At 50.0% G+C, this 27,845-nt stretch overlaps 1 protein-coding gene across 3 annotated transcripts; it reads left to right on the forward strand.

The window, feature by feature from the left end:
• Positions 1-1,301: 1,301 nt before the first annotated feature.
• On the forward strand, positions 1,302-27,433 carry btaf1 (BTAF1 RNA polymerase II, B-TFIID transcription factor-associated). 3 transcript variants are annotated; one of them, XM_064318206.1, is made up of 38 exons: positions 1,302-1,709; positions 3,988-4,111; positions 4,375-4,489; positions 4,994-5,137; positions 6,190-6,398; positions 7,039-7,172; positions 7,549-7,678; positions 7,946-8,014; positions 8,336-8,425; positions 8,753-8,848; positions 9,118-9,294; positions 9,546-9,686; positions 9,900-10,024; positions 10,248-10,368; positions 10,699-10,806; positions 11,043-11,192; positions 11,504-11,646; positions 12,929-13,103; positions 14,133-14,336; positions 15,280-15,700; positions 15,970-16,154; positions 16,445-16,598; positions 17,116-17,225; positions 17,850-18,051; positions 18,461-18,609; positions 19,604-19,756; positions 20,733-20,854; positions 21,228-21,395; positions 21,562-21,639; positions 21,782-21,911; positions 22,254-22,395; positions 22,579-22,709; positions 23,621-23,746; positions 23,888-24,040; positions 24,584-24,795; positions 25,159-25,318; positions 25,826-25,996; positions 26,363-27,433. In XM_064318206.1, the coding sequence occupies exons 1-38, from the start codon at positions 1,696-1,698 to the stop codon at positions 26,510-26,512; spliced, it is 5,586 nt and encodes a 1,861-aa protein (XP_064174276.1). In that variant the 5' UTR covers positions 1,302-1,695; the 3' UTR covers positions 26,513-27,433. The 3 variants fall into 3 exon arrangements, with proteins under 3 accessions (XP_064174276.1, XP_064174278.1, XP_064174277.1); XM_064318208.1 differs by having other exon boundaries at positions 8,765-8,848; XM_064318207.1 differs by having other exon boundaries at positions 1,303-1,709; positions 26,372-27,433.
• Positions 27,434-27,845: the final 412 nt, after the last annotated feature.

Below are 27,845 nucleotides of genomic sequence, written 5' to 3' on the forward strand. Positions count from 1 at the left end.
TTTCCAACCCTGACTTTAAGCCGCCGACCGGAAAAAATGCAGCCGGCTAACGCTTTCAATGTTCAATAGCTCCCAGACAATAGGGCCTAGGACCATCAAACCACTGCTAGAGTGTTCACAGACAGCGGCCCCGAGAAGCAGAGCCTATGCTTCGGGCGCTACGATCCGGTGCGATTTTACACGAATATTTCCAAACCTGACGTTTAGCCGCCGATCGGAAAAAAATGCAGCCGGCTAACGCTTTCAAAGTTCAATAACTCCCAGACAATAGGGCCTAGGACCATCAAACCACTGCTAGAGTGTTCACAGACAGCGGCCCCGAGAAGCAGAGCCTATGTTTCGGGCGCTACCACCCCGCGCGATTTTACACGAATATTTCCAACCCTGACTTTAAGCCGCCGACCGGAAAAAAAGGCACCCGGCTAACGCTTTCAAAGTTCAATAGCTCCCAGACAATAGAGCCTAGGACCATCAAACCACTGCTAGAGTGTTCACAGACAGCGGCCCCGAGAAGCAGAGCCTATGTTTCGGGCGCTTCCACCCCGCGCGATTTTACACGAATATTTCCAACCCTGACTTTAAGCCGCCGACCGGAAAAAAATGCAGCCGGCTAACGCTTTCAATGTTCAATAGCTCCCAGACAATAGGGCCTAGGACCATCAAACCACTGCTAGAGTGTTCACAGACAGCGGCCCCGATAAGCAGACCCTATGCTTCGGGTACAATTACTTGGCCAAGCCAACATTCTCCATTGGATGGGTTTTATTCCGTATGGGAAAATTCTGTTAACATGATAGTTAAAAATCAATAGTTGATAGTTCAAATTCCCTCGAATTAAATATATTTCTCCCCATAATTCATTGTAATTTGGCACCACTGTACATCTTTAATATACATAAATTAAACCCGATGCAAACGTACGTAGTGTCTGGTTATTTAAATATATCTGATGTTAATTATTTCGGTCCACAGAATAATTAAGCCAGTATTTGGAAAGCTTCGCTATAAGCCACTGACATTCTGGCGGCGATTAAAATAAAACTTTTCATTAGTGAGAGCACTAACTTGTCTACAGGGGTTTCTATCCAAAAACCTCACTTGTATGCCACTCGTTGCTTCTTAATAATAGGAGGCGTGGTCTGTATGATTGACATAAATAGGGGCGGGTTTTATTCTGTCTGCGAAAAGATTACCATTTCCTGCACAGAATTTCTCCCAGCTACTTGCTTCCCCTTAAAACATGATTTCTGATTGGTCGTCTGTAGCCCATGTAACCAATCAGGCTGCGGCTACCATGGAGGAAGGAATAAATGCAAGATGGCTCCTCATATAAAACCAGCCTCCTGGCTTCTCTGTTGTGAACAACAAAATTACTCTTTATATCTGATTAGGTTGAAGTACATGCGCGGTAGCAGTTCTGAAGGATAATCTAGGGTCTGAAGCGATATAAGTGTAATCTAGATCGTTGCTGTGTGAAGCAAGTTGTTCAAGAATAAAGGGGGAGCTATTTTGAAGCTATGAATTAGGAGCGCCCAACGACTGCCAGGATTCGGATGGTGCGCGACAGATCTGGGCCTGTCCAGCCACCGGATCTTTTGAGATTATAATCGTATCAAAATTTAAGGGGAATTCATGTTGTCTTTCTGCTGGTGCACGGATCGGGAGAGATCACAGCGACGCTTTTAGTTGATCAGCATGGCCGTATCAAGGTGGGATTAGTTTTCTCTGTTTTTTAGAAGGCGAATAAAAGCCAACTGGTTTGCCAGCTAACAACAATAGAATGCTCATGTGTCACAAGCCAGGCCGTGGTTCTCGCCTTGCTAGCTAGGCTAGCAAGTTGGATAGCTGGTAAGACCCAAGTAGCTCGCTAAATCTAATTTTATTGTGCATATTTATCTCGTTCTTGCTACGTATGCTGTATAGCAAATAAACGGGTCAGTGGTTGATGGTGACCGAAGCTATACCCAGCTTGTGATGCTAAGTTCAACGTCCTGCTATCTACACGTTTGGTTTATTAGATACGGTTTAAATGTATAGCTTACTTGCTAATTGGGTCACTACGTATGTACTTTAGTTATTTATTTATCTAGCTAACTGGATCATAGTTATCTAACCGGATTGATTGATTTTGACTAGTTATAGAGGCATTCGGCTAAATCATGGTTGGAGGTATCGTTAGTTGGCTGGGTAGGTAACGTTAGTTGTCCGGAGTAGCCTGGTCTGTTTGCATGTGGGTTAGCTGTCTGCTAAGCATCTGTCTATTTAGCGAACGTTAGCTGGCTAATTAGATTACACTCTTGTCTAATTTTCTCCAGAGATTCTGCTCTGCGATTAGCTAACGCTACTGTGACTTTCCAGCAAGCCAGCGTGGGCTAGATGTTGCTTGCTGGGCTAGGCACTTCCTAGCCAGCGGCGTGTTCTGTCATGCATACTGTAGGTCGCAAACGTAGCTAGGACTGTCACTGCCAAGATGACTAGCTAGTAGATCGAGGGACCGGATGAAGAGTGGGGGAATATTCCTATTGTTTCTTACTAATAAGTGGAAATTGAGCGTTAGTCCCCTATTAGCCGCAATCTTTTCTATTTATAGTTCTGCAAGTTAACATGATAAACTCGTTCACCTCGTGTGTGCTCGCATTGTGCGTGCGTGCGTGTGTGTGTGTGTGTTTGTGTGTCTTGGGTGACGTTGTAAAAACATCGATGCCATTGCAGTTTTTGGTGTACCAGTGACTGTCATTGATTTTTCCATTGGATTAAAAAATATAGAGAGTGTGGCGAATATGTAACAACGTGAACGGTGTTAAATCACAAGTACTGCTCTGATCCTCAATAATGATCGTATTTATGGTAATGCATCCTTCTGCGGCATTAGGCTTTAACAAATTATTTGAGGTACCCAGTTGCTGTCTAACTCACCGTGACCTCTATTAGTGGCTAGGTAAACATTATAGAACCGTGTGAGGTTGAGATTACATGTTGCCAAGAGTGTTTGTGTTGTTGTTAGCCGCTTTTGGCAGTGTAATGTCATCTTGCCTTGCCAGATTCCCTTGCTTGCATTGGAGCATGCATTTTCCTCTTGGCACTTTCCTCCTCTCAGAATGTTTTGGCAGTGTCGGTGTTGTAAACTGTAATCTGGAATGCTAATGCGCGTAAAAGTTGCGTTTTTTTTCCACTGTAGAAACGAAAATATATTGGTGCATGCTACAGTTATATAACCCATGCATTTTTCTAAAACGGGTTTTGTATGTAACGCATTATTCTCAAAAAGAAAAATCGGGTTGGGATTGTATTGTGAGAGGGATGCAAATCTTTGAGCTGAACAGGTGTGCATCACAGCCTCTCCCTGACAGATTTTCATGCCATTTTATTAATTTCCTTTCCCTCAATATGAATATCCAGTACTTCAGTGTATCTCTGCTCATACCAGATTTGCACATGCAGATTTTCCTCAAGTCTGCTGTGTTGTCTTTTTTAAGATAAAGCTGGAGCAACTAAGTTAAGCTGGTAATGCTGAGCTGGTTTAAAAGTGCGCACAACAGAATTTAGCTCATTTTTTTTGACCCAGGTTAAGGGGCTTGTCCCTCTTGTGCAGTTATTCCATTGGCCTCCAATGATCCAGGAGGCCGTGCTTTGGAAATATGCAAATCGGGGGCAACGGAGCCTCACCTCGCCACCTCTTTGGTGGTTTATAGGAGTCTGCTGTCAGTGTTCAAGAACTGATTTCACCACCTAAAGCATTTAATCTGCTCTTTAATTCTTCACTGCAAATGACTGGTTGCTTGTACTCTGTTGTAAAAACCAAGGCAATTATGTTTTCCTCAAAATGTAAGCTAGGTTAATGTCTCCATTTTATTTTCAATGATGAGGCTGGTTTTGCCTGATAATATTGTTGTTAGCCTTGAATTTTTCTATGTCTTCACCTTCTCTTGGTATCCCCTGCTGTTCTTTCAATCCTTGTTCCTTTTCTCTCTTCTCCTCTTTCATTAGGCTTGACCGTCTGTTTATCCTGCTGGACACGGGTACGACTCCAGTAACACGGAAGGCCGCCGCCCAGCAGCTGGGTGACGTGGTGAAGCTGCACCCCCACGAGCTCAACAACCTGATAACTAAGGTGAGCAGCACACCGACTCCACGTTGTCTGGCGCTGGAAAATCAAAGACTGGGGCCAGAAAGGTCACAGGCATTTACATTTGGCCATTATTTTGTGCCCTCCGGGATCACAGAGTTAATATGTAACACAGAAGCTACGGTTCCTCTTTGTGTTCTTGCTTATAAATAGAACGAAAGTTGTGACTTTCCTCTTGTGCTTCTCACACATTTGCACCGCACATCGCATTGAAAGCTTGTTTTATTTCTTGTTCTTGTTTATTTAAGGTTCTGACGTACCTCAGGAGCCCAAATTGGGACACGCGCATTGCAGCTGGGCAGGCTGTGGAGGCCATCGTGAAGAATGTTCCAGAGTGGAACCCCGCCCCCAAACCAAAAGATGGTGAGATTCCATCCTATAATGCTCTCCTTCAGGGGCTTTTTTTTCTTAATGCTAGGAAACATTTGAAGGTCTTCAGATGTTTTTTTTTGGAAACATTCCTCTTTTATAATTGGAATGGCAGAACTTAGCAAAATGGCCAATAACTGTATTTTTAGCCTAAGTTCACCATCACTGCCTCTGTGTGTGTGCAAGTGATTAAGCTTAAGGGAGAAGCACTGGCCAGAGGTGCCCCTGCCGTTGCATCCGGCATCTTCCACGTCTACATGATTGAGCTCTCTCTACGAGATTAGTTAGGTCTGTATGCAGAGAATCTCTGTGCTTCAGGATTATTTGTTGGAGCAGCGGGTGGGCGTGTGGAATTTGAACATTTGTTGTGTGGGCTTTGTCTGGTCGCCGGGCCAAGTAGCACGGCGGGCAGTTTGCTGTCTGGGAGCCCGGGGGTGTTCTGTGGGCAGGGTGGTGAGGGGCGATGATGGCGAGGACTCGTTTTCCCTCTCGTTCCAGAGTCCTGCTCCGACTGCTCCCTGGAGGAGTCCCTACCCGACCGCTTGAGCTTCAGCAGGTTCGACATCTCCCGACTGCTCAAGCACGGAGCGTCCCTCCTGGGGTCGGCGGGTGCCGAGTTCGAGGTCCAGGATGACAAAGCAGGCAAGGCTCTCCTCCATGTCATCGTTGCGTTATGTGTTGGAAGATGTTTGGAAGGTTTGCATGTTTATATCCGTCGGACCAGAAGAACGTTGCTTGGCGCCGGGCTGTCAGAGAAGCCAGATAGGCCAAGGTGACATAAAAAGCCAACTTCTACCTCCCCCTGTATACTCACTCTGATGAATGATTGTGCTTTTAAATGTCTGTCCAGCACTCACTGATGTTTGTATCAAGCATCACATCATAAGCACTGGCACACATTGACCCTTCACTATTGCTCGCGAAATTAATATGGAAAGGAGCAAGAACTGTTGTATGATCAAATGCATAAGTTGTAATGTTTAACTCTGCACTCAGCTCTGATGTCGGGTAAAAGAGGTGATAGACTGTGGTTGAAGATGTTCCTCATTCCTTCACACCCAGGCCCAGTCAAAAGAGATACAGAAGTTATCAGCCATCTTCCTCACATGAACTGCACCCGCTTGCTACCTCATTCTATTGTGCGAATTGGATTGCCTTTGCAGTTCTGTGGCAAAGCCCTTCCTTCTGCTGTCTTTTGCCCCCTCCTCATTCATTCCATTGCTCACTGAAGTGGCTTTTGTTCCCAGGCTCTTTATTTGTCATATCTTCCTCCCTATTGGCCTTACTGAGTTTGTGAGTGGTGAGTAGTAAGATGCAGCTGACCACAGAAGAAGACTTATTTCTTTTACAACAACCTGACATTTTAACATAAGTAAATGAAGGACTCGACAGCCTAACTGCCCAGCAACCTGACATGTTCCTAATCCTTTCACTATTAACTGATGCCATCCTGACCATACTCAGTAATATAATTAGAATGTATCAGTTTGTAGACTTTGTATAAAACTCCTTGTAAATCATGTAATCTGTAAGATGATTAACATTCTGAGCAGAGCTTTGAGCTCTGTGTGGTTGCGGGCTTCCCTGAGTGCTGCACCATCTCTCCTGTGGTTCCTCCCAGTCTTTCAGTGTGGCTAACCCCCCCCCCGATCCCAGAGTGTCTAACCTGTCCTGCCCCCCCCCCCCCCCCCCAGGTGAGGTGGACCCTAAGGAGCGTTTAGCCCGTCAGAGGAGGCTGCTGCAGAAGAAGCTGGGCCTGGACATGGGCGCGGCCATCGGCATGGACACGGAGGAGCTCTTCAACGACGAGGACCTGGACTACAACCCCGCCGTCTGCGGCCCCGCGGGGCTCAAGGCCCAGGGAGGGCGGCCTGTGGCCTGTCCCAGCTCCCGAAACCACACGGTGAGTCTGCCCGTCCTCCCCGCCCCGTTCGTTTGTCATTTAGGAGACCCCCGCTTCCCTCCCGTAGACCCTTCAGGCGCTGCGGCTGGCCAGGGTCAGGGTTTCGTTCTCCTGAAGATAGAGTAGCGCTGCAGTGGAGTGGCTGAGTCACTTGGTCTGTCGTTATTTACACGATTCCCTGAGTGTCTGAGGTGTTGTCCTTTAACCTCAACGGTACGCACCCGTCTGTCTGGTGATGAGGCTGGTTTTTCTAACAGCCTGTAGGTCCTGATACAGAACACAGATGTTAGGTTCTTTATCAGCCACAGCCCTTATCAGGCTCTCGGGGATGGGTGGGGCTGCCTTGTATTGGGTAAGGTCTCATTGGTTAAGGACGGTCTTCAGCCTGTAGGCATTGTATGGGGGGGGGACCTCATGTTTCAGTGCTTCTCATTTGTTCTTAGAAGGGTACATTTTTGATTTGTAGCACTGAAGCTTATATTATACATGACTTTGCTCTTATGTAATCATCATGGAAGAATTTGGTGGGAGTAATGCTCTGAGCTGCATGGCTATTGCTGTTGCAGAGCTCAGGACATCCTATGCGTTGAGAAAGCCGGTCATTTCAGGGTTGCAATTTAATGTGGGGATTGTTTTGCAGACCATGCAGGCGGCTGAACTGATAGACTCAGAGTTCCGACCAGGCATGAGCAATCGACAGAAGAACAAGGCCAAGAGGATGGCAAAACTGGTGGCCAAACAACGATCAAGAGACATGGACCCCAATGAGAAAAGGTATCATTAATGGACATTTTTAGACTGTACAATATTTTATCATCGTCTGAATAGGAAATCACCATGTGCTAGGCATGTTTTGTTGGTTGTATTTCAAAATTGTGGGTGCAGCATGTCCTGGATTGTGAGATTATATGATGAACAATGTCAACAGACAGTTTGTGAAATATCCAGTTTTAACATTTCTGAAATGGTCTACTTTATTCCAAAGTGGAGTATTTTCATAATTTTGTATGTTGTCCTTTGTAACTGGAGAGGGAAATATGGATAATTATGTACATTGACCATAGAAACTTCAGCGCAAATTATAGGAAGACTGCAGTTAATGTAGGAATGTCCTGATCACATGACCGACGTGACGTCGGCCCTGCTTCAGTAATGACAGCTTTGAAGGGGAGCCGGAGGAGAAACGCAGGAAAACGACGAATGTCGTCATCGACCAGCCCGCGGTCGAGCACAAAGTCTTAATCGATAACGTCCCCGACAACACCGGCCTGTTCGAGGAGGTACGTGGAGGGTGGGGGGAAAAACCCCTTGGGCTTCTGGGGCACAAAAGTGTGCAGAATTACTTAAATAGAAAATTCCGTTTTTTAAAATCTAATATGAAGTTTGCAGGTTTTCAACAGATCTGTTTGCAAGTATATATCATATTAGATGAGCGTGTGTTATAGGGATATTTGGAAATGGCTGTATTTTCTCAGTTTTCGGTCGATAATGGTAAAATGTGTATTTAAAATAATAATAATAATAACGTGCGTGTCCTTGCTGTGCAGACCCAGGAGTGGCCCCTGGAGAGCTTCTGTGATGAGCTCTGTAATGACCTTTTCAATCCGTCCTGGGAGGTGAGGATTTATAAGAGCGACATTAAGAAGTGCCATTTTAGAGGCTTTTCTGTGAGATTAGTGAAGGCGGTGTGAATCATAGTTTATTCATATTAAATCTTAAATCGCATAAATATTCTGAATTAATTTTGATGCTGAATGACAAAATGAAAGAAGAGCAGCATGTACTGTTTTATGCTCTTCTACCATGTCCTGTTTTTTTAATCATCAATTTGTTTATTCATTTCCATTCAAATTCAAGTGTATTAGTATGAAAACAAAAAAATTCAAAAATGAGAACTGATCCCGCAGTTCATGACTGGAGTGTGGTTTCTCCTGTAGATTCGTCACGGTGCTGGGACAGGCCTCCGGGAAATCCTAAAAGGTCACGGCACCGGCGGTGGGAAGCTGGTCGGATGTACGCTGGAGGAGGTTTGTCCTGAAATTCTCCAACAACACTGTTCTGTGTTTAAAAAAAATAATAATTTTTTTAAAACCTAAAAGGTGTCTTAGACTCTGGATATTGACAACCAGTGACAACTGCATTTGGCAAAGGCTTGTATACTATTGTATGAAATTGACTGTTGTGATTATCGCAGTAATTGGGATAAAGCATTGGCAGGGACTTGGTCTCTATTATTCTTCAGGGCTTTCTGTTCCCTGAGCGAGACTAGCTCTACAGAGTACAGGGCCCAAAACCAGCTTCAGCAGAGTGCCAGTCATTTTCTGAGTTTAACACAACTTTGACCTTTTGTCAAGATGGAACGGCAGCATCAGGAATGGCTTGAAGACCTGGTCATACGGCTACTCTGCGTCTTCGCGCTGGACAGATTTGGAGACTTTGTGTCTGACGAGGTGAGATTCAGTTTTTTTTTTTTTTTTGTTCAGGCTGCAGGGCGTGGTGGGTGGGGAGTGCAAATTAAATGTTTGAATTGGGACTGTCGGAGAAGTCAGCTTTTATTCCTGGATAAATGCATCACTACTGTGTGCTGTGGTGGGTGGGGCTTCGGAGAATATAGATCCAGCTTCAAGATTGCAAAGTGTTTTGGAATGTGCTTATGTGGTGAGGAGGGGAATGAGTGTTGCTCTGGCACTGTCACCATGCAGTTCATCCTTCCCTCCAGGTGGTGGCGCCTGTCCGGGAGACCTGCGCCCAGACACTGGGCGTGGCCCTCCGGCACATGACGGACAGCGGGGTTGCCATGACTGTGGACATCCTGCTGAAGCTGCTGACAGAAGATCAGTGGGAGGTCCGGCACGGAGGCCTGTTGGGTATCAAATACGTCCTGGCGGTCCGACAGGTAAACTCCTCCCCTCCTCCTCACTTCCTGTAACTGCTTTCTCACTGTGCTATTTTTGGCTGTTTTTAATTTACAGTAGAGATTTTGTCTCCTATGTCTGTGGACTGGCAGTACTGCCATATAATAACTATTGAATGTTTGCATTCCATTCCATTGGCGTGCGTGCCTGTGTGTGCGCGTCGCGTATGTATTTGGAATTTTAGCGCGGATGCCTGAGATGTTTGTCTTTTTTCCCCGCCTCCTTTCGGCAGGACCTCATCGCGGCGCTGCTCCCCAGGGTGCTGCCCGCCATCACCGAGGGGCTGCAGGACCTGGACGATGATGTCAGAGCTGTGGCGGCCGCCGCCCTCATCCCCGTGGTGGAGGGGCTCGTGGAGCTGCAACCCACTCAGGTCAGGCCCACCCCGCCCCCCCCCCCCCCCCCCCCGTCTGTTCGGCTCATTTTAAACGTGCCGGACCCGAGCACGTGCCATGCACTGGGGCCGCCATTCGCAGTAGAACCGGTTTCCCTGGAGATTCTCCAGATTTTTTCATATGTGCAGGCAGGGGGCTCTCCTGGTTAGCTTTGTAGCGCTGTTAGCATGTGTGTGTGCTTGTGTGTTTAGGTTCCCTTCATCGTGAACACTCTGTGGGACGCCCTTCTGGAGCTGGACGACCTCACCGCCTCCACCAACAGCATCATGACCCTTCTGTCGTCCCTGCTGACCTATCCCCAGGTCCGACAGTGCAGGTACCTCGCTCTCAGCGCCCCCCAGTGGTGATGCGTGGGTGGGATACCTGTGCCTCGAGGTCCCCAGAAGGGGGCACCCTTATCAGAAACGATGGCACAGATTTTGGTTTTAGTGGCCGTCCTGCTCTGATATGAGTCAACGGCTGGTAACAGATGGGGCTTCCCATGTGACAGGCGCTTGATAAAGGCCCGTGTGGTCTCTGTCCGGGTTCTGTTTTCCCAGCATTCAGCAGTCGCTCACGATTCTGGTCCCGCGGGTCTGGCCCTTCCTCCGGCACACCATCTCTTCGGTGCGGCGGGCGGCGCTGGAGACCCTCTTCACCCTCCTGTCCAAAGCCGACCAGGTGAGCGCCGGGGGGGCTGCCAGTTCAGGTATTGCTGCTGTTGGGGCACAGCTCGGTTTCACGCCAGGGCCCAGGTTTACCCAACATCTGAAGGATAAAAGGCATAGAAATCCAGTCAGGTTTGCTAACCTGCTACTCCAGGATTGATGCATGTTAATGTGATGAAAGCGACGACACTGCTGAATAAAATGTGTGGTTTTTGCAGCTGATGTTGTTTTTAACACTTTTTGTCAATGCTCTGCTGAATCTGTGGCTTGGGCTGGCATGCTCTATCACAACAGTCTATTTGTGAATTAATATGTGTGTGTGTGTGTGTGTGTGTGATTGCAGCAGAGCTGTGCAGTTTGGCTCACCCCCATCCTGCAGGATATGCTGAGACACATTTTCCAGTCCTGCATCCTGGAGAGTAACCAGGGGATCCTGGACCTCATTCAGAAGGTATAATGTGCCCCCCAACCGCAGCTGCACAGTGATGTACATGCATGCATGCACCTGCACACATGCGTCACAGCGATGCACTGCGTGGCTGCATGCAAGAGTTCACACACACACCCAAAGGAATGTTCCCAACTGCCAACTTGCATACACACCCACAGGCCATGTGTGCCACATGCATGGACCCTCTCGTGTGTACACACCGGTGTGTGACCGTGCCCTGGTCCTCCCCTCCCCAGGTTTGGATGGAGCTGATTGGCCGAGCCCCGCAGCAGTACGTGGTGGCAGCCAGCTGCCCCTGGATGGGGGCGTGGCTCTGCCTGATGATGCAGCCCTCCCACATCCCCATCGACCTCAACATGCTGCTGGAGGTGAAGGTGCGCTCCAAGGTGAGGCTAAAGCAGGGCTACAAACGCAACTGCAGTTAATGAACTAATTAGAGCAACTGTGCTTGTGTGTGTACCTGTGTGTGTACCTGCGTGCGTGAGTGTGTACGTGTGTGTGCGCGCTTGTACATGTGTGCGCGTGTTTGTGTACACTGCCAAACTAGGTAAGTTAAAGCTATGCAAAGTGAAGTCTTCCAGCCTGCATGAGTACCACATGGGGGCCGGTCTGTGGGGACATGGCTGAGAGGTGGGAGGAGGAGTGGCACTGGGGAGGTGTGTCTCTCGCCCGTTCTGACCGTGCTATTGGTTAACAGGAGAAGTCGGGCACCAAGCCTCGCCAGGGGCCGAACCCGGTGAAGGAGACGGTCCAGGAGTACATCGCCGGGGCGGAGACCGTGACCGACGACCACGCCACGCGGGACTACGTGGTGATGCGGGCGCGCCTCATGGCCGCGAAGTAAGTGTCGCTCTTCCTCTTCTCGATTTTCGCTTTTGCACCGCCTGCATAAAGGGACACCTTTGCTGAATGCGCTGATGAAACAGGCCGCTTCTCAACCCGATGAAAGGGCCAGTTTCACAGCCTGTGATGTCATTCGCCATAATGCGTGCGTGCGTGCGCGGTAGGCGCCTCTCTCCCACACAAGCGAAGGATGGGCTCTGGATTTATGAGTCGCCCACGGGTCTCCTTGTCCTGCTGCCACCTGACCCCGTGCCCCGAAGTGCCGTTACTCTCGCCTGAAACGCAGAGCGCTCACGAAATTTGGCCCTCGCTCAACTCGCTCGAGCCTTTTCATTTCGTTGGCGTGAGCCTCCGATCGACAGAATGCCCCGTGACGCACGCGCACCATCTGTGGCTCAGCCTTGGCGTTATCGACGCCTGTGAGTCCTGAAAGGAAAAGGCATTTTAAAGACCTGAGTAACAGGAAGGGGATTTAAAAAGTGTAATCTGAACGGAGGAGGAGAGCTGGGCGGTGGGGTCATGCCACCGCCTGCAGGTTTCTCCGTTCGTTTTGTGTTCATTCCCTACAAAGGATATGACATCAGCTAGCGTTCCGAGTGGAAAAACGACCAGGGTTTGAATATGTGAAATTGCTATAGAAAAGGTAAAGAATGCCTGTGAATTTGAGCTCGGCCTCGGAGATCACTCTGAACTCTGGAGGCTTTCTCAGTGAGTGTTGTCTCATTTAACCAATGCTGAAGCGCGTCCTTGTTTGGCAGTATTTAAAGTGAGTAAATGCGCATTTGCATTGTTTGTGTGTGGATTGTTTTACAGTGGCACGAATGTTGTGAGGTCATATGGTCTGTAGCAGGGGGCGTCCAGTCTTATCAAGAAATGGCTGCTGTGGGCGCCGGTTTTTAGTTAATTAGTTGAATCGGGTGTCGCATTACTGAGCTGAAACATAAACCTGCACCCGCACCAACCCTTTACTGATCAGATTAGACACATCTGATATGTAGTATTTGTGTCTCTGTCTGCATCCAAGAGGATGCTTGTATGTATGATCAGCCTTCCTGTTCTTTGATGAAGATTGCACTATTTTTGGGGATTCTTTCACTTTGGGGTCTGGGGGCTGCAGACTGAGAGATGTGTATGTTGTAGGTGTGTCTGTGGGGACTGAGAGAACTCAACCCCCAAGATGTGAATGTTGTAGCTGTGTCTGTGAGGTCAGTGAAGTGGAGTAAAGCCCTGTGTCTGCAGCTGTGCTGTCTGTGTGGAAACGCTGTAATGTTTCCCGCAGGCTCCTGGGGGCGCTGTGCCGCTGTATCTGCGATGCCCGCCTGAACTCCAGCGCCCAGGAGATCCGCCCCGCCGAGTCGCTGGCCCAGCTCCTGCTCTTCCACCTCAACTCCAAGTCGGCCCTGCAGCGCATTGCTGTGGCGCTGGTCTTGTGTGAATGGGCCGCACTGAAGGAGGTGGGCTATGAACCTATTACAACCTGGTACCAGAGTCTATGAGCAATACTAACCATGTGAACCCATTACAACCTGGTGCCAGAGTCTAAGGGCAATACTAACCATGTGAACCGATTACAACCTGGTACCAAAGTCTATAAGCAATACTAACCATGTGAACCCATTACAACCTGGTGCCAGAGTCTAAGGGCAATACTAACCATGTGAACCCATTACAACCTGGTACCAAAGTCTATAAGCAATACTAACCATGTGAACCCATTACAACCTGGTACCAAAGTCTATAAGCAATACTAACCATGTGAACCCATTACAACCTGGTGCCAGAGTCTAAGGGCAATACTAACCATGTGAACCCATTACAACCTGGTGCCAGAGTCTAAGGGCAATACTAACCATGTGAACCCATTACAACCTGGTGCCAGAGTCTAAGGGCAATACTAACCATGTGAACCCATTACAACCCAGTACCAGTGTCTAAGGGCAATACTAACCATGTGAACCCATTACAACCCAGTACCAGAGTCTAAGGGCAATACTAAACATGTGAACCCTTTACAACCTGGTACCAGAGTCTATAAGCAATACTAACCATGTGAAGCCATTACAACCTGGTACCAGAGTCTATAAGCAGTATTGACCATGTGAACCCATTACACCCTGGTGCCAGAGTCTATGCACATCTACTGCACCCTAGATCAGAGTACATGTTGATTTGAGCTCTTTTAGGAATATTCAGGAAGTGGTGTAACCAAGGACCCTTAGATGACAAATTATCCTGCGTGTGATAAAGTTCTTTGTGAATATTCATAAACCTCAATATAGCTGCAGAATTACCAATTTGAACCTGAGAGTAAGGAATTGGACAGAAGGAGCGTAGGGGCTGGCCATCTGGTTGCTATGGAGAACCTCTGATTCTCCCACCTCTTGTTCTGGGAGAGGGAGCGCTGGAGACGGAAGTTGCCTAAGGAAGCTTGGCTCTGTGGGCTGTGCGTTTGAGCCATGTCCCCCCCCATCTCCGCCCCCCAGGAGTGCAGCGTGGTGTCAGCCGCGGTCCAACCCCGCCTGCTGGCCATCCTGTCGGAGCACCTGTACTACGACGAGATCGCCATCCCCTTCACCCGCATGCAGAACGAGTGCAAGCAGCTGCTGGCCCTGCTGGCCGACGCCCAGATCGACGTGGGGGAACGCGTCTCCTGCAGCGTGTTCACCATCGACCAGGCCAACGAGCTGGTGAGCTGGCACGGACGGCACACACACACACACACACACACACACGCAATCGCACACGCACACGCACGCGCACACACACACACACACTCAGATACTGTACGCTCGCGTACACACACGTGCAGTCACGCACACACGCATACGAGCACAGTCTCGCACACACGCACACACAGTCTCGCATACACACATACGCGCAGTCTTGCGCACACTCATGCAAAAGCGCACACACACAAACACGCTTACGCACACACACGCTCACACACACACACACCCAGTCTCCGCCCCCTGAGAAGGCATTCAGAGCCGGGTGGCGGTGACTGTGCCGTTCACCGGGAGCCGGACGCTGTGGCACGGGGGCGATAAACAAACAGGAGATAAGAGGGGACAGCGTTTGACTTTCCTGCGTGAAAGCGCCTCTGCGTTATCTGATGCAGAGCCATAATGGTGGAGTTTATTTAACAGTGGGCTCATGTAGCGCTTGTGTGCGTTCCGAACACACCAGAGAAAGGAGAGAATGCGACGGTGAGAAGTGCCTGTCGGCCTGCAGCCGTTTCCATTGTGCTACAGGCAGCTTTATGATTGCTGATTCAGAGTGATGAATGGCAGGATTGTTTGCGGTGGTAATATTTGCTGCTCCGGTGTCCCTGGGTGTACAGTCATATCGCACCGTAGTGAGTCATCAGATCCTGGTTTCTTGGGGTCAAAGGTCATTTTCAGTTCTCCGTTTTGCTTATGTATGATTTTCCATGTCCTCGGTGCAGTTCAGACATCTGTGCCTTGAGGTCGATGATCTTAAATGGTGTCTCGTCACCATTTTCATTAGCTGGAAATTAATGTGGCAAATGACATTCATTTCAATTTTTGATATTTTTTTAAAAAACAAGACTTCAAAGTTTTCATCTCACTATTTCACGTTTTGTCGTTTTCTGCGCGCCTCGTTGCCCAGGTGACCACGGTGTTCTCGGAGTCCACCGCGGGCCTGACCGCGAAGTCCCGGCACTGGCAGCCGCTGGACAGCAAGCGGCAGCAGGTGCTGGCCACGGTGGCGGAGACGGGCCAGGAGTGGCAGCTCCTGCACCAGCGGGTGCACATGTTCGCCGCCTGCGCCGTGGTCAACCTGCAGGCGCTGCCCGACAAGCTGAACCCGGTGATCCGGCCGCTGATGGAGGCGCTGAAGAGGGAGGAGAACACGCTGGTGCAGGGCTACGCCGCCGCCTTCACCGCCAAGCTGCTGCAGCAGTGCGCGGCCCGCTCGCCCTGCCCCAACCCCAAAATCATCAAGAACCTCTGCGCCTCCGTCTGCGTCGACCCCCTGCTCACCCCCTCCGCCGCCTGCCCCGTGCCGCCCGCCCAGGACACCGCCAAAGGTGAGGGTCCAACAAGGGCGGAAGAACTAAAAACACATCTTAGCACGACTTGTTTGGTTTAATGACATTGGATTTCCGCAGTACATAATGTGTGGTGATGGTCATCAGGAGTCACTCAGGCAAAATGGCATGATTCTAGATGAAAGATTCTGTGACTTACAGATCAGTGTTCTTTAAGGGTGGGCACTGATTGGATGTTGGGCAGAGAATGGACTGAAACCCATGAACCGCTCTTTACGGTGTGCTTTCTTATGCCCTTCATGGTTCAGCGGGAATCCCGGAAAAAGACGGCATGAACCACGTCGTCAATAAGACCAAAGGGATCATCACCCTGTACCGCCACCAGAGGGCGGCCTTCGCCATCACCAGCAAGAGGGGCCCCACTCCAAAGGCCTCGAAAACGCCCACGGCTGAGCTGCCCCCCGGCAGCATGGTCGCCGCGGATATGGACGAGGTGAGCTCGGGGGGAGGGGCCGACACGTGCAGGTGTCCCGTGATAAAGAACCGTGACGTGCGGTAGCGGCCTCAGCGTGAGAAACGCATCTGAGCTGACTAAACACGTGAAATACATCACAGGGAAAAAGAGGCTTCTGTGAAAGCTGCACTTTGGCTTTGTGGTTTTTGCTATAAATCTGGAATGTCAACCCTGTCTACCCCTAAGCCCTTCATGTGACCCTGATGGAGCTCGGTGGATGATGAGGGTGATGGTGATTGATTGTGATGATGACTGATTGTGTTTCTCAGAGTAAGAAACCCTGCCTCATTCAGAGAAGAGGGGCGGAGTTCTGCCTGATGACGGTTGCCAGGCACTTTGGTCCCGAGCTGACGGTGGTGCTGCCCTACCTCTGGGACTCCATGGTGGGACTGCTGAAGGCCGTCGTGGACGGGCACGGTTTCGGTACGCCCCTGCTGCCCGTCCTTCCAAGGGCACGGATGCCAGTGCCGAGTTGTTCCTTGTGTTAAACCAGATCTGTGTTTTCACTCTGACTGAAGGGAGTGAAGTCTATTTGTGTCATCCATTCCTGTTTCTGTGTGTTTGATTAAACCTTGTGTCTGTGATGAGATGAGTCCCGTATAGCTGGAAATTAATCATACGTGTGATTAGTCTAAGTGTAGGGATCTAACAGACCCTTTCTCTGTGAAGAGATGTAGCCCTGTGTGATTAGTCCACAAGTTGAGATCTAACCCTGTGTGTGATTAGTATTTATGATTGGGGGTCTAACCCTGTGTGTGATTAGTCAGTGAGTTTAAGGATCTAACCCTGTGTGTGATTAGTCAGTGCATTTTTGAGCTCTAACCCTGTGTGTGATTAGTCCGTGAGTTTAAGGATCTAACCCTGTGTGTGATTAGTCCATGTGTTCAGAGCTCTAACCCTGTGTGTATGGAGCTGAACACTGCGCTCTGTGTTGTGACAGACTACAGGCTGCATCTGGAAAAGGGCGACTCTGCTGCCCAGGAGCTGGTCAGCTCTCTGCAGGTGCTGGAGGTGACTGCTGGGGCCATGTCGCCTGAGCTCGTCCCGCTGGTAAGAGAGGGGGGGGGGGTGTCTGCTTACAGTCTGCGCCCTCCTACTCATTTAAGAAGTTTTCAGAAAAGGCCCATGTCCGGCAGTGCAGGGAAACGGGTGTATTTCGGAGAAATGGTAACACATTAACACAAGTTTAAATGGGTCCACACTTTGTTTCTGTGTGTATAGCTGTAGGGCAGCTGCTCTGTTTATATAGATACGTGTTTGACAAAGTCCTCTGGTTACATGAGCATTTCCCCTGTCTTGCGCTCAGTGGTCTTGCACAGATACAAATAATTAAAATGATGTACCTTGGCAGAGATCTCAAATATCATTAAAGTGTAAGCATTGTCTTTAAACTTAACAGTTTGTATTTGAGGTGCATTGAGGTGCGGTAACCAGAAGATCACTGTTTGAACCGTTTGCACAGGACTGTAGTAGACCATTACATCCACCATTACAGAGGCAGTGTGCTTTTTATGGTGTTCTAAATGTAAAGTTCAAAGTGCAGTTCTTCAGCGCTGCTGTTCTCTGGTTCACTGTCATGGCAAACCGCACACATACTCGTTTGTATGTTTGTGTAAGTAGTCTCATGGATAAATGCATGAATGCCTGGGCCTAAGATGTTATCTCCCCCCCCAGCTCCTGGAGCACCTCCCTCACCTGTGCACCGGCCTGCAGCACCCCTACACGGCTGTGCGTCACATGGCAGCTCGCAACGTAGGAGTGTTCAGCAAGATCGCTACCATGGAAACCATGAACGTCTTCCTGGAGCGAGTGCTGCCCTGGCTCGGGGCGATTGATGACAGCACCAAGCAGGAGGGCGCCATTGAGGCCATGGCCTGTATCCTTACTGTGGACCATGTGGGCCCATGGGGATTCTGGGTATTGAAGTCCAAGAGCATGCATAGGAATGTTGCCCAGGGCAAGAGCTACTCTAGTTTTACAGAAGGGGGGAAAAATTGACAAGAAAAGGCCTGCAGTCATTTTTTCAACAAGGCTCATCAAAAATAGATGGCTAAAATCTGCTTGTTTAGACTTGAAAAGTGCGAAATGTGCACAAAGTGAAAGATTTGTGTGTGTGTGTGTGTGTGTGTGTGTGTGTGTGTGTGTGTGTGTGTGTGTGTGTGTGTACGTGTGCATGTGGGGAAAAAAACTGAAATCTACACACACACGTGTATGTGTGTACATGTGCATACACGTGCGTTTGTATATGTGTGTATACACGCGTGTGCTCCTTGACCGAGCCTCAGGCGTGATGGAGCAGCTGGACGTGGACATCGTGCCCTACATCGTGCTGCTGGTGGTGCCGGTGCTGGGCCGCATGAGTGACCAGAGTGACAGCGTGCGCTTCATGGCCACGCAGTGCTTCGCCACGCTCATACGCCTCTTACCACTGGAGGTATTGCTGCATGCTACTACGCTACGTATGAGTGCACTGCATCAGCCATATGACTACACTACATACACTGCATCATCCATATGTCTACACTACATCATCCATATTACTACACTACATACACTACATCATCCATATTACTACACTACATACACTACATACTGCATTACTACACTACATACACTGCATCATCCATATGACTACACTACATACTGCATTACTACACTACATACACTGCATCATCCATATTACTACACTACATACTGCATTACTACACTACATACACTGCATCATCCATATTACTACACTACATTCACTACATCATCCATATTACTACACTGCATACATACTACTTACATGACTAAATTATTGCGGTGCATCATTAGATGATTTTGTTACATTACAATTATTTAATCTGCATTGCTAAATTGTATTTCATATCACTACATTACATTATTACAACTGCTTCGGTCCATTTAATTTCATTTGTTTAAATCGTTTGTGTTCTTACCCAATTTGCATTGTATAAATGCACGCTGTAAAGCTCCTGCAGTATATTTACATAAGCAGGTTAGGTTGAGTGTGCACAGTCGCGCTCCTCCTGTGATTTCTGCCTTCACCCTGCTAGTTGTGCATCCAAGCCAGAGACACTGAGCTGGGAAGAGACTCCTCTCCTCGGGTGGTGTTATACTGTCGGTTGTCCAGCTGATGGCAGTGTCTCTGCATTTACTCAGCAGTTGGGCATTGGCGTGTCCATCGGTGATGTCATTCAGCTTCCACGTTTAGCATATATTGCCATGTTTGTGTTTGTTTTGCATTGGCCCTGATGTTTGGCTGAACCTCTATAATTTGCTCTTCTGTGAGTTACTCTGGGTAAGAGCTGTTAAATGTATTGGTAATTTTAACAGGAATTTAATAGGCGGTACACAGTCAATAAATGCGATGTACTTGTCTCTGTGGATGTATAACTGATTACTGTGTGGTTGCGGCTGTCTAGGCGGGGATACCAGACCCACCCAACATGTCAGACGATCTGATCAGGCAGAAGGCGAGGGAGAGGCACTTCCTGGAGCAGCTTTTGGACGGACGCAAGCTGGAGAACTACAAGATCCCTGTGCCCATTAAAGCTGAACTCAGGAAGTACCAGCAGGTGAGTGAGTAGCGACCGCGTGTGTGTGTGTGTGTGTGTGTGTGTGTGTGTGTGTGTGTGTGTGTGAGAAAAAGCAAGCGGGTGCGAGCGTGTGTGTGTGTGTGAGCGAGAGCGAGCGCGTGCGTGAGCGAATGAGCGCGTGTGTGTCTCCATCCGTCACATTGATCCCCAGTGCTGTGTGAGCGATTGTCCTCCCCCCTCCTCCTCCATCACCCTCTCTACACTCCAGCTTTCTAGCTCTGTTTCTCAGGTGCCCTCCTGCCAAATTTACAAATGGCCACCACTTTATATGCGTGTGTAGGCGGGCAATAGCACGAGAGCATGCTGCTTTCAGACTGAAGGAACGTAGAGATTTAAATGGGCTGACCTATCCTGCGGCTCCTGCCAGCCCCCCCACGTCGTCCCATCTCTCTGAGAGAGGGGCGGAAATTAATCTCCTAAAAAGCAGCCGGTGCAGAGAACAGACGATGCGCCAGTGAGCTGTTTATCATTAGAGCCGAGGAGGAGGACTAGAGCCAGAGAGAGGAGGATGACATCAGCAATTTCTGAAGAAATACTGACTGCATGCAGGAGTGCTGTAATGGGTGGAGCTGCAATGGGCTGTCAATCAAAGACTTGTGTGAATCAGTTGAAAGGTTATTCTCTCCAAGGTGCTTAGTCACTGTTGTGTGTAATTTCACAATGGGGAAATGGCATTCTGAGGAAATGTTCTTCCAATATGCTGTTTCTGTGTCTATAAATAGGCTATGTTTTTTTACAGTGTCTGACAGACTTTTGACCTTAAATTATGGAAATCTGGAGCTCATCTGGAAATGAAGCAAGTGCAACTGTTCATAGTGCACCAGCCCTGAATATGATTTTTATGGGATTTAAAAAAAGAAATCTGACCTTTTCCTGATCAGAAAGTGACAGCTAAGAGGATCTGTAATTCAAACCCTCTGTGAACGTGTGTGTGTGTGTGTGTGTGTTTCCGCAGGATGGAGTGAACTGGCTGTCTTTCCTGAATAAGTACAAGCTTCACGGGATCCTGTGTGATGACATGGGGCTAGGGAAAACCCTGCAGTCCATCTGCATTCTGGCAGGGGACCACTACCTCAGGTACCTCACCCCCCCCCCCCCCACCAAACACCACACTGTCCCCACAAACCACAATGTCCTCACAAGCCACAAGTCACACGCCACACTGTCCCCGCAAACCACACTACACTGTCCCCACAAGCCAAACGCTGCACTGTCCCCATAACCCACTTTCCACTCTGTCCTCATATACCCTATGTGAAATGAGGACTGGTGATACCAGAAGTAGAACGGTCTAACAGAGCGCTGGTGTTACGGTCTTGGCCGGTGAGTCTGTGTGCTGAACAGATGCATGTTTTATTGAGTCCTGGTTAAAGGGGAGTAAGTAAAGTAAAGCGCTGATGATGATGATGATGATGATGATGATGATGAGGGAGGCGGCTCCTACCCACAGGGCGCAGGAGTATGCGAAGACGAAGGCAGCCGACTGTGGGCCTCTGCCCTCCCTGGTGGTGTGTCCCCCTACGCTCACGGGCCACTGGGTGGACGAGGTGGGGAAGTTCTGTGCCAAGGAGTTCCTCAACCCCCTGCACTACACCGGCCCTCCAACGGAGCGAGCAAGGTGAGAACCGGCCCTCAGACTCCGACCTTTGACCCTCTGACCTTTGACTCTGGGCGTACTCTACGGGCTAAGAATGGCATATCTCGTTACTCACAGTAGAGTTGCTATTGCGATTGAGCTTCATTTCCTTTGCAGTATTGGAGCATAATGACTGCTTTTATTTCAGATTACAACACCAGGTGAAGAAGCACAACCTTGTGGTTGCATCATATGATGTTGTACGAAACGACATCGACTTTTTTAGGTAAGTATCTTTCTCTGACTACTCCTAAACTTTCTTCTTATTTAAAAAAATATATATAAAACAAGTTTTAATTTTTACTTTAATTTTTAAAAAATTATCCTGTTCATTTTCTTGTACGTTTTACTGTTCATATTTTTTGCAGGAATATTAAATTCAATTACTGTATCCTCGACGAGGGTCACGTGATCAAGAACGGAAAAACCAAGCTGTCGAAAGCCATAAAGCAGCTGGCCGCCAACTTCCGTGTCATCCTGTCGGGCACGCCCATCCAGGTAATGCGCTCGCGCAGCTGCGCTCCAGATGTGCAGAGAGCACCGCGTGGCGCAGGAAATGCGCGGCTGCTGACGCCGGCGATTCGGAACGACGGGCTTTGTTTCGTTCTAACGGTCGTGACGGGCAGGGAGTAGCGAGGCTTTGAGAGTGAGATTTAGTTTTTTTCTAGATTTTTTTAATCCTCCTCCTACTCTTGCCCGGGCTTACCTCGGCATTCTGCCGAAAGGGTGCCGGTTCTACCTCCAGAGCAGTTTTCTCCCGGCCTGAGTGGCAGGGCACAGGCTGGCTGTGGTTCTCCATCTGCAGCAAGTTTGAAGTTCTGCGCTGTTCTGCCCCCTCAGAACAACGTGCTGGAGCTGTGGTCTCTCTTCGACTTCCTCATGCCCGGGTTCCTGGGGACCGAGCGCCAGTTCGCTGCCCGCTACGGGAAGCCCATCCTCGCCAGCCGCGATGCCAAGAGCTCTTCCCGAGAGCAGGAAGCGGGTACGACCCTCTCTGTGACCCTGAGGTTCCAGTCCTCTGTTAGAAGCCTAGGAGACAGGAGGCCATTTTGAAACCTGCACTAGTGTGTCAGGGAGGAGAGAGAGAGAGAGTGGGAGAGAGAGATGATCGCATCGTAACCGTGTGAAAACTCGTTTCCTTGACTCTTGTGGGACGTCCCTCCAGGTGTGCTGGCCATGGAGGCTCTGCATCGCCAGGTACTGCCCTTCCTCCTGAGGAGGATGAAGGAGGACGTCCTCCAGGACCTGCCTCCTAAGATCATACAGGACTACTACTGCAACCTCAGCCCCCTACAGGTACGAATTACTACAACCTCAGCCCCCACAGGTGTGAATTAGTGAACTCCCACTATTGTTTTATTGTATTACTGTAATTACTACAAACTCTACCTCGACACGCAGATAATTACTACAACCTCAAATCAATTTTAAGCAGTCTTTTACCTCGCAAATGTAGTGTGACATTAGCAGCACTGGCTGCAGAGCAGGGTACGGTGATCCCTTTTAGTACCTTTTGACACAGTCAGGAGGATCTGACTCCTCAGGGCTGTTTCAGCAGTGCCCTGTGGGGGAGACGGAACACGGGGTCCATTGTCTCCTAAATTGGCTTTTGGGGTCCAGTGGAGGACCCGTGTTTTGTTGAGAGCCGCTGGCCGATCTCAGGCTCTTGTGTAAAAAACCTCTTCCCCTGATTCTGCCCCGTCTGGATTTACTGGCATGACAGTGAGAATCTGTCTGGCCGCTGCCTCCCAGACGGAATGAGTCTGGCGGCTGAATGAAAGATTGAAAGAGTCAGTCCCTGTAGCCCCTTTGTAGCCCTTTGTGCTAAAATGAAACAGCTGGGTGTTCTCTCTAAGCCCCCCCCCTCCTTTCCATTACTTTTTTTTTGTTGAATCTAACACTCTGCCTTTATTGACTTGGGCGGAGTGGGGTGGGGGGGGTTGGTCATTTTCATGGCGCCTCTTTCACCCACCCCATAATTTCTGTTGCCGTAGCTACCGCAGATCCCCTGCCTAGGTAACGGTGGGTATGAAACCGCTGTACTGATGGCTGGCAGCCGCCCGCCTCCGGGCTCTGTTATTAATGTGCAGCCCCCCCCCCCCCCGCTCTGATGGGGGTGTCTTCGGGAGCGCACAACCCGGGTTCGAGCTGTGAGTCGAGGCGTTCCCGGTGCTCTTTAAAGCCTTCTCTCTTCCCTGTGAACGCAGGTCCAGCTGTACGAGGACTTCGCCAAGTCCCGGGCGAAGGTCAGCGTGGAGGACACCATCTCCACCGTCACCGTGCCTGAGGAAGAGGAGAAGCCCAAGCTGAAGGCCACTGGCCACGTCTTCCAGGTGAGTCGGGTCATAGGTCATTTGCTTTAGGTCCGAGGTGACATGCTCCAGTTCAGCGGTCATAGGGTGTGTGTTTCTGGTCAGAGGTCATAGGTCACATGCTCAGATGTCATGGGCTGTGTGTGTGTGTATGACCTCCAGGCGCTGCAGTACCTGAGGAAGCTGTGCAATCACCCCGCCCTGGTCCTGACCCCCCTGCACCCTGAGCACAAACGCATCACTGAGCAGCTCGCTGCTCAACACTCCAGCCTCCGGGACATACAGCACGCGCCCAAGCTGTCTGCCCTCAAGCAGGTATGACCCTAAACGCGCACACACACACACACACACACACACACACACACACACACACACACACACACACACAGACATACAGCACGCGCTAAGCTGTCTGCCTCAAGCAGGTATGACCCTGAATGGCTCTACACACACACACACACACACACACACACCACACACACACACGCACATACAGCACGCGCCAGCTGTCTGCCCTCAAGCAGGTATGACCCTAAACGCACACACACACACACACCACACACACACACACACACACACACAGACATACAGCACGCGCCCAAGCTGTCTGCCCTCAAGCAGGTATGACCCTGAATGCGCTCTCACACACACACACACACACACACACACACACACACACACACACACACACACACACACACACAGCACGCGCCCAAGCTGTCTGCCCTCAAGCAGGTATGACCCTAAACACTCTCTCACACACGCTAACACGCACGCACACACACACACACACACACACACACACACACACACACACACACACACACACTCTAATGCACGCGCGGCCTCTCCCTGCAGCTGCTGCTGGACTGCGGGCTGGGCGGGGCCGGGTCCTCGGAGGCGGGCACGGAGGCGGTGGTGGCCCAGCACCGCGTGCTGATCTTCTGCCAGCTGAAGAGCATGCTGGACATCGTGGAGCACGACCTGCTCAAGCCCCAGCTGCCCTCCGTCACCTACCTGCGGCTGGACGGCAGCGTGCAGGCCGGCCTGCGCCACTCCATCGTCTCCAGGTGAGGGCGCCTGCTGGGCGGGGCCTGGGTGGGCGGGGCCAGCACGGGGATAAAAGCACAGGTGGCCAAATCCAGGTTCAGAAAGTAAAAGTTCTCCCCAGTATTTTGTTCCAGTGTCCTAATTGGCACAATTCACCTGCCCAGTGGTAGAAATGAAATCAGCTGGCTGAATTGATGGGTGGGAGAAACACATGGCCAGCTCTTTTACTTTTTGAAGTTTCCACCTCTGGATAAAATGGACGTCCTCCATGTCAGCTTACACATTAAATGAATGAGGGCGACTATTGCTGACCATCAGCTCAGTGAGGCATAGCTGACACTGACCACCTGAGTTTAAAGCGCAGTCTGTCCTCCCTCCAAAAGATTCAACAACGACCCCTCCATCGACGTGCTGCTGCTGACCACGCACGTGGGCGGGCTGGGCCTTAACCTGACCGGCGCCGACACCGTGGTCTTCGTGGAGCACGACTGGAACCCGATGAGGGACCTGCAGGCCATGGACCGCGCCCACAGGATCGGACAGGTACAGCGCCCCCCCCCCACACGATGCCTGGTTTGGGCTGGCCCAAACCAAACTGTCCCTGATACACAAATCAGTAAATAAGCTGCCAGTTACTTAACTGAAAGCTGAGAGATGAACACCTGTGGACTCCTCAGCCTTACTCGTGTAAAGAGGCTTGGCTGAGGACTCGAGTCCACAAGGGTCCAGCTCCAGACTTTCAGCTGAATGACTGGTTTCTCATTTATTTGAAATCAAATTCATATATCAGGAACAGTGTACACTTAAAAGCATGAGTTGTCGCATCCTTCAGTTACCTGGTCAAAATGCCTTCTATTCAGAGGCCAAGTACTGCATTTGAAGAAGATTCTGGAAGCGTTTAGCTGGATACTAAGTGTGGCATTTGAAATGGTGATCATATTTCTCAAGCGGGTAGCAAGAGTTCAGCCTGCCTCTGATGAAATGTCAGCTGCCTGAGTGTGTTAGAGCCGGTGTGTTTGCGTGTGTGACATTGTGTGTGTGTGTGTTCAGAAACGCGTGGTGAACGTGTACCGCCTGATCACGCGTGGCACCCTGGAGGAGAAGATCATGGGTCTGCAGAAGTTCAAGATGAACATCGCCAACACGGTGATCAGCCAGGACAACACCAGCCTGCAGAGCATGGGCACCGATCAGCTGCTCAACCTCTTCTCCCTGGACAAGGTCAGCACCTCCTCCTGTCACACGCTCGCACGCACACACCCATGCGCACTCAGACACACACACGCTTGCGCGCACACACCCATGCGCACTCAGACGGCAGTGTAGTATAATGGGTAAAGAGCTGGTCTTGTAACCTGACGGTTGCAGGTTCGATTCCCAGGTCGGACACTGTCATTGTACCCTTGAGCGAGGGACTTATCCTGCTTCAGTATATATCCAGCTGTATAAATGGATGCGATGGTAAAAGGCTATGTAAAAAGCTGTGCGAGTTGCTCTGGATCAGAGCGTCTGCTGAATGCCTGTAATGTAATGCGATGCATGCACACGCGCGCGTCGTGCTGACTCTGTTCCTCCTCGCTCTCTGAGGATGAGAAGACGGAGAAGGGCGAGTCGTCCGCTGCCGCCTCAGCCAAAGCCTCCATGAAGTCGGTGCTGGACGGCCTGGGCGACCTGTGGGACCAGCAGCAGTACGAGACCGAGTACGACCTGGACAGCTTCATGCACTCTCTCCAGTAGCCTGGGCAGCCTGGCCACGCCCAGCCACACCCAGCCGGGCCACGCCCAGCCTGACCACCTTATGCATTGTCTCTAATGTCCTTCCGCCTCCCCGCCCACCGCCACGCCCGGCACCGCCTGGACCGCCCTGTGGCACCCTCTCACCGAGCAGCGGCCACACTGTGCTGTGTGTCTGCGCCCAACCCCCCCCCCCCACTCGCCCACGCAGCTGGGCGTCTTTCACGCGGGCGCCCGCACCTGAGCAGAGCAGAGCGGGAGGGAGAAGGAGAAGAAATGGAGCGGAGGGGCGGCGGACATCTTGAGGTGTCCCCCTCAGCGTTCGGATATTTTGCTGTCAGAAACGTGGCCTTCCGAGATGGAGGGGCTTTCCGTTCATTCTTTTAACTCGCAGTCTTAAAAGCTTTCTGCTCCCTCATCGATTGTGACTGTAAATAAAAGGGCGTGTCTGTGTGTGCGGGATGGCCCTACGTTTGGGACAGTGTCACATAAATTGCACCCCAGAGATGCCGTTTTTATGCCCAAATGTTCAGAGAGGCTGAACTTGCAATCCCTGCAGCTGGGGGGCGATGCTCGTCTTCTCTCAGCACCTGAAGCACAGAGACTCCTCCTCATACAACATGAAATCAGGCAGACTTCCTTCATTTAATTGTCTGTTGATGATGCAAAATCCGTACCCCCCTCCCCATCCTTAAAAAAAAGCAAAAATAAAGCAAAAAATAACAATTACAGACAGTATACTTCCTGTTAGTGTTTGACTCTGAAACACACCATGTCTGCTAGGCAGGTATTCTCTGAGGACTGGCATAGACTCATCCTTTTGCCTTCATAAGAGTGTTTTAAAAAATCGCCCAACTGTAAATATTTCTGTACTTGCCGTTTTTGTTTAAGCCGATAGAATTATAATAAATTCTAAAGAGCTTTTGTGTGCGTCTCCCTTTCTTGCTGTCGAAGGCCATTCCGTAGGTCAGCCAGGCCTGCAGAGGGCAGGCTTCCTCCCATGTGGCTCGAAGGGCTGTGATGGAATATTGTACTGTAAACCGTAGCATACAGTATCTGTAGGCACAGTGCCGTAACACACAAGGTATATAACGGATCTGAGAAGGCCTGTTCCTGTGCTAGTCTCAAAATGTTGTACTTAAGTGTTATTGTGGTCCTCAGTATGAAGCATTGACTTCGACGCAAATGGATGCTGACCCTGAGGATGTCTCATCTTTGCCTGGTCCCAGAAGGGGTATAGGGGCGCGGTATATAACTGCAGGATTGCAGCAGCATTTCCCTGGGTCAGTGCTGCTCAGGGCAGTGTCTGTGCCCTGGTGTATGTTGCTGGTGATTC

This window comes from Anguilla rostrata, chromosome 18 (genome assembly GCF_018555375.3).
Source record: "Anguilla rostrata isolate EN2019 chromosome 18, ASM1855537v3, whole genome shotgun sequence".
In the NCBI taxonomy this organism is placed as follows: domain Eukaryota; kingdom Metazoa; phylum Chordata; class Actinopteri; order Anguilliformes; family Anguillidae; genus Anguilla; species Anguilla rostrata.

What these genes read in the sequence shown, in the direction of transcription:
- btaf1 (XM_064318206.1), top strand. An exon ending in ACGTCCTGGCGGTCCGACAG is followed by an intron (nt 9,295 to 9,545) that starts GTAAACTCCTCC and finishes TCCTTTCGGCAG; the next exon opens with GACCTCATCGCGGCGCTGCT. An exon ending in GCGCGCCTCATGGCCGCGAA is followed by an intron (nt 11,647 to 12,928) that starts GTAAGTGTCGCT and finishes TGTTTCCCGCAG; the next exon opens with GCTCCTGGGGGCGCTGTGCC.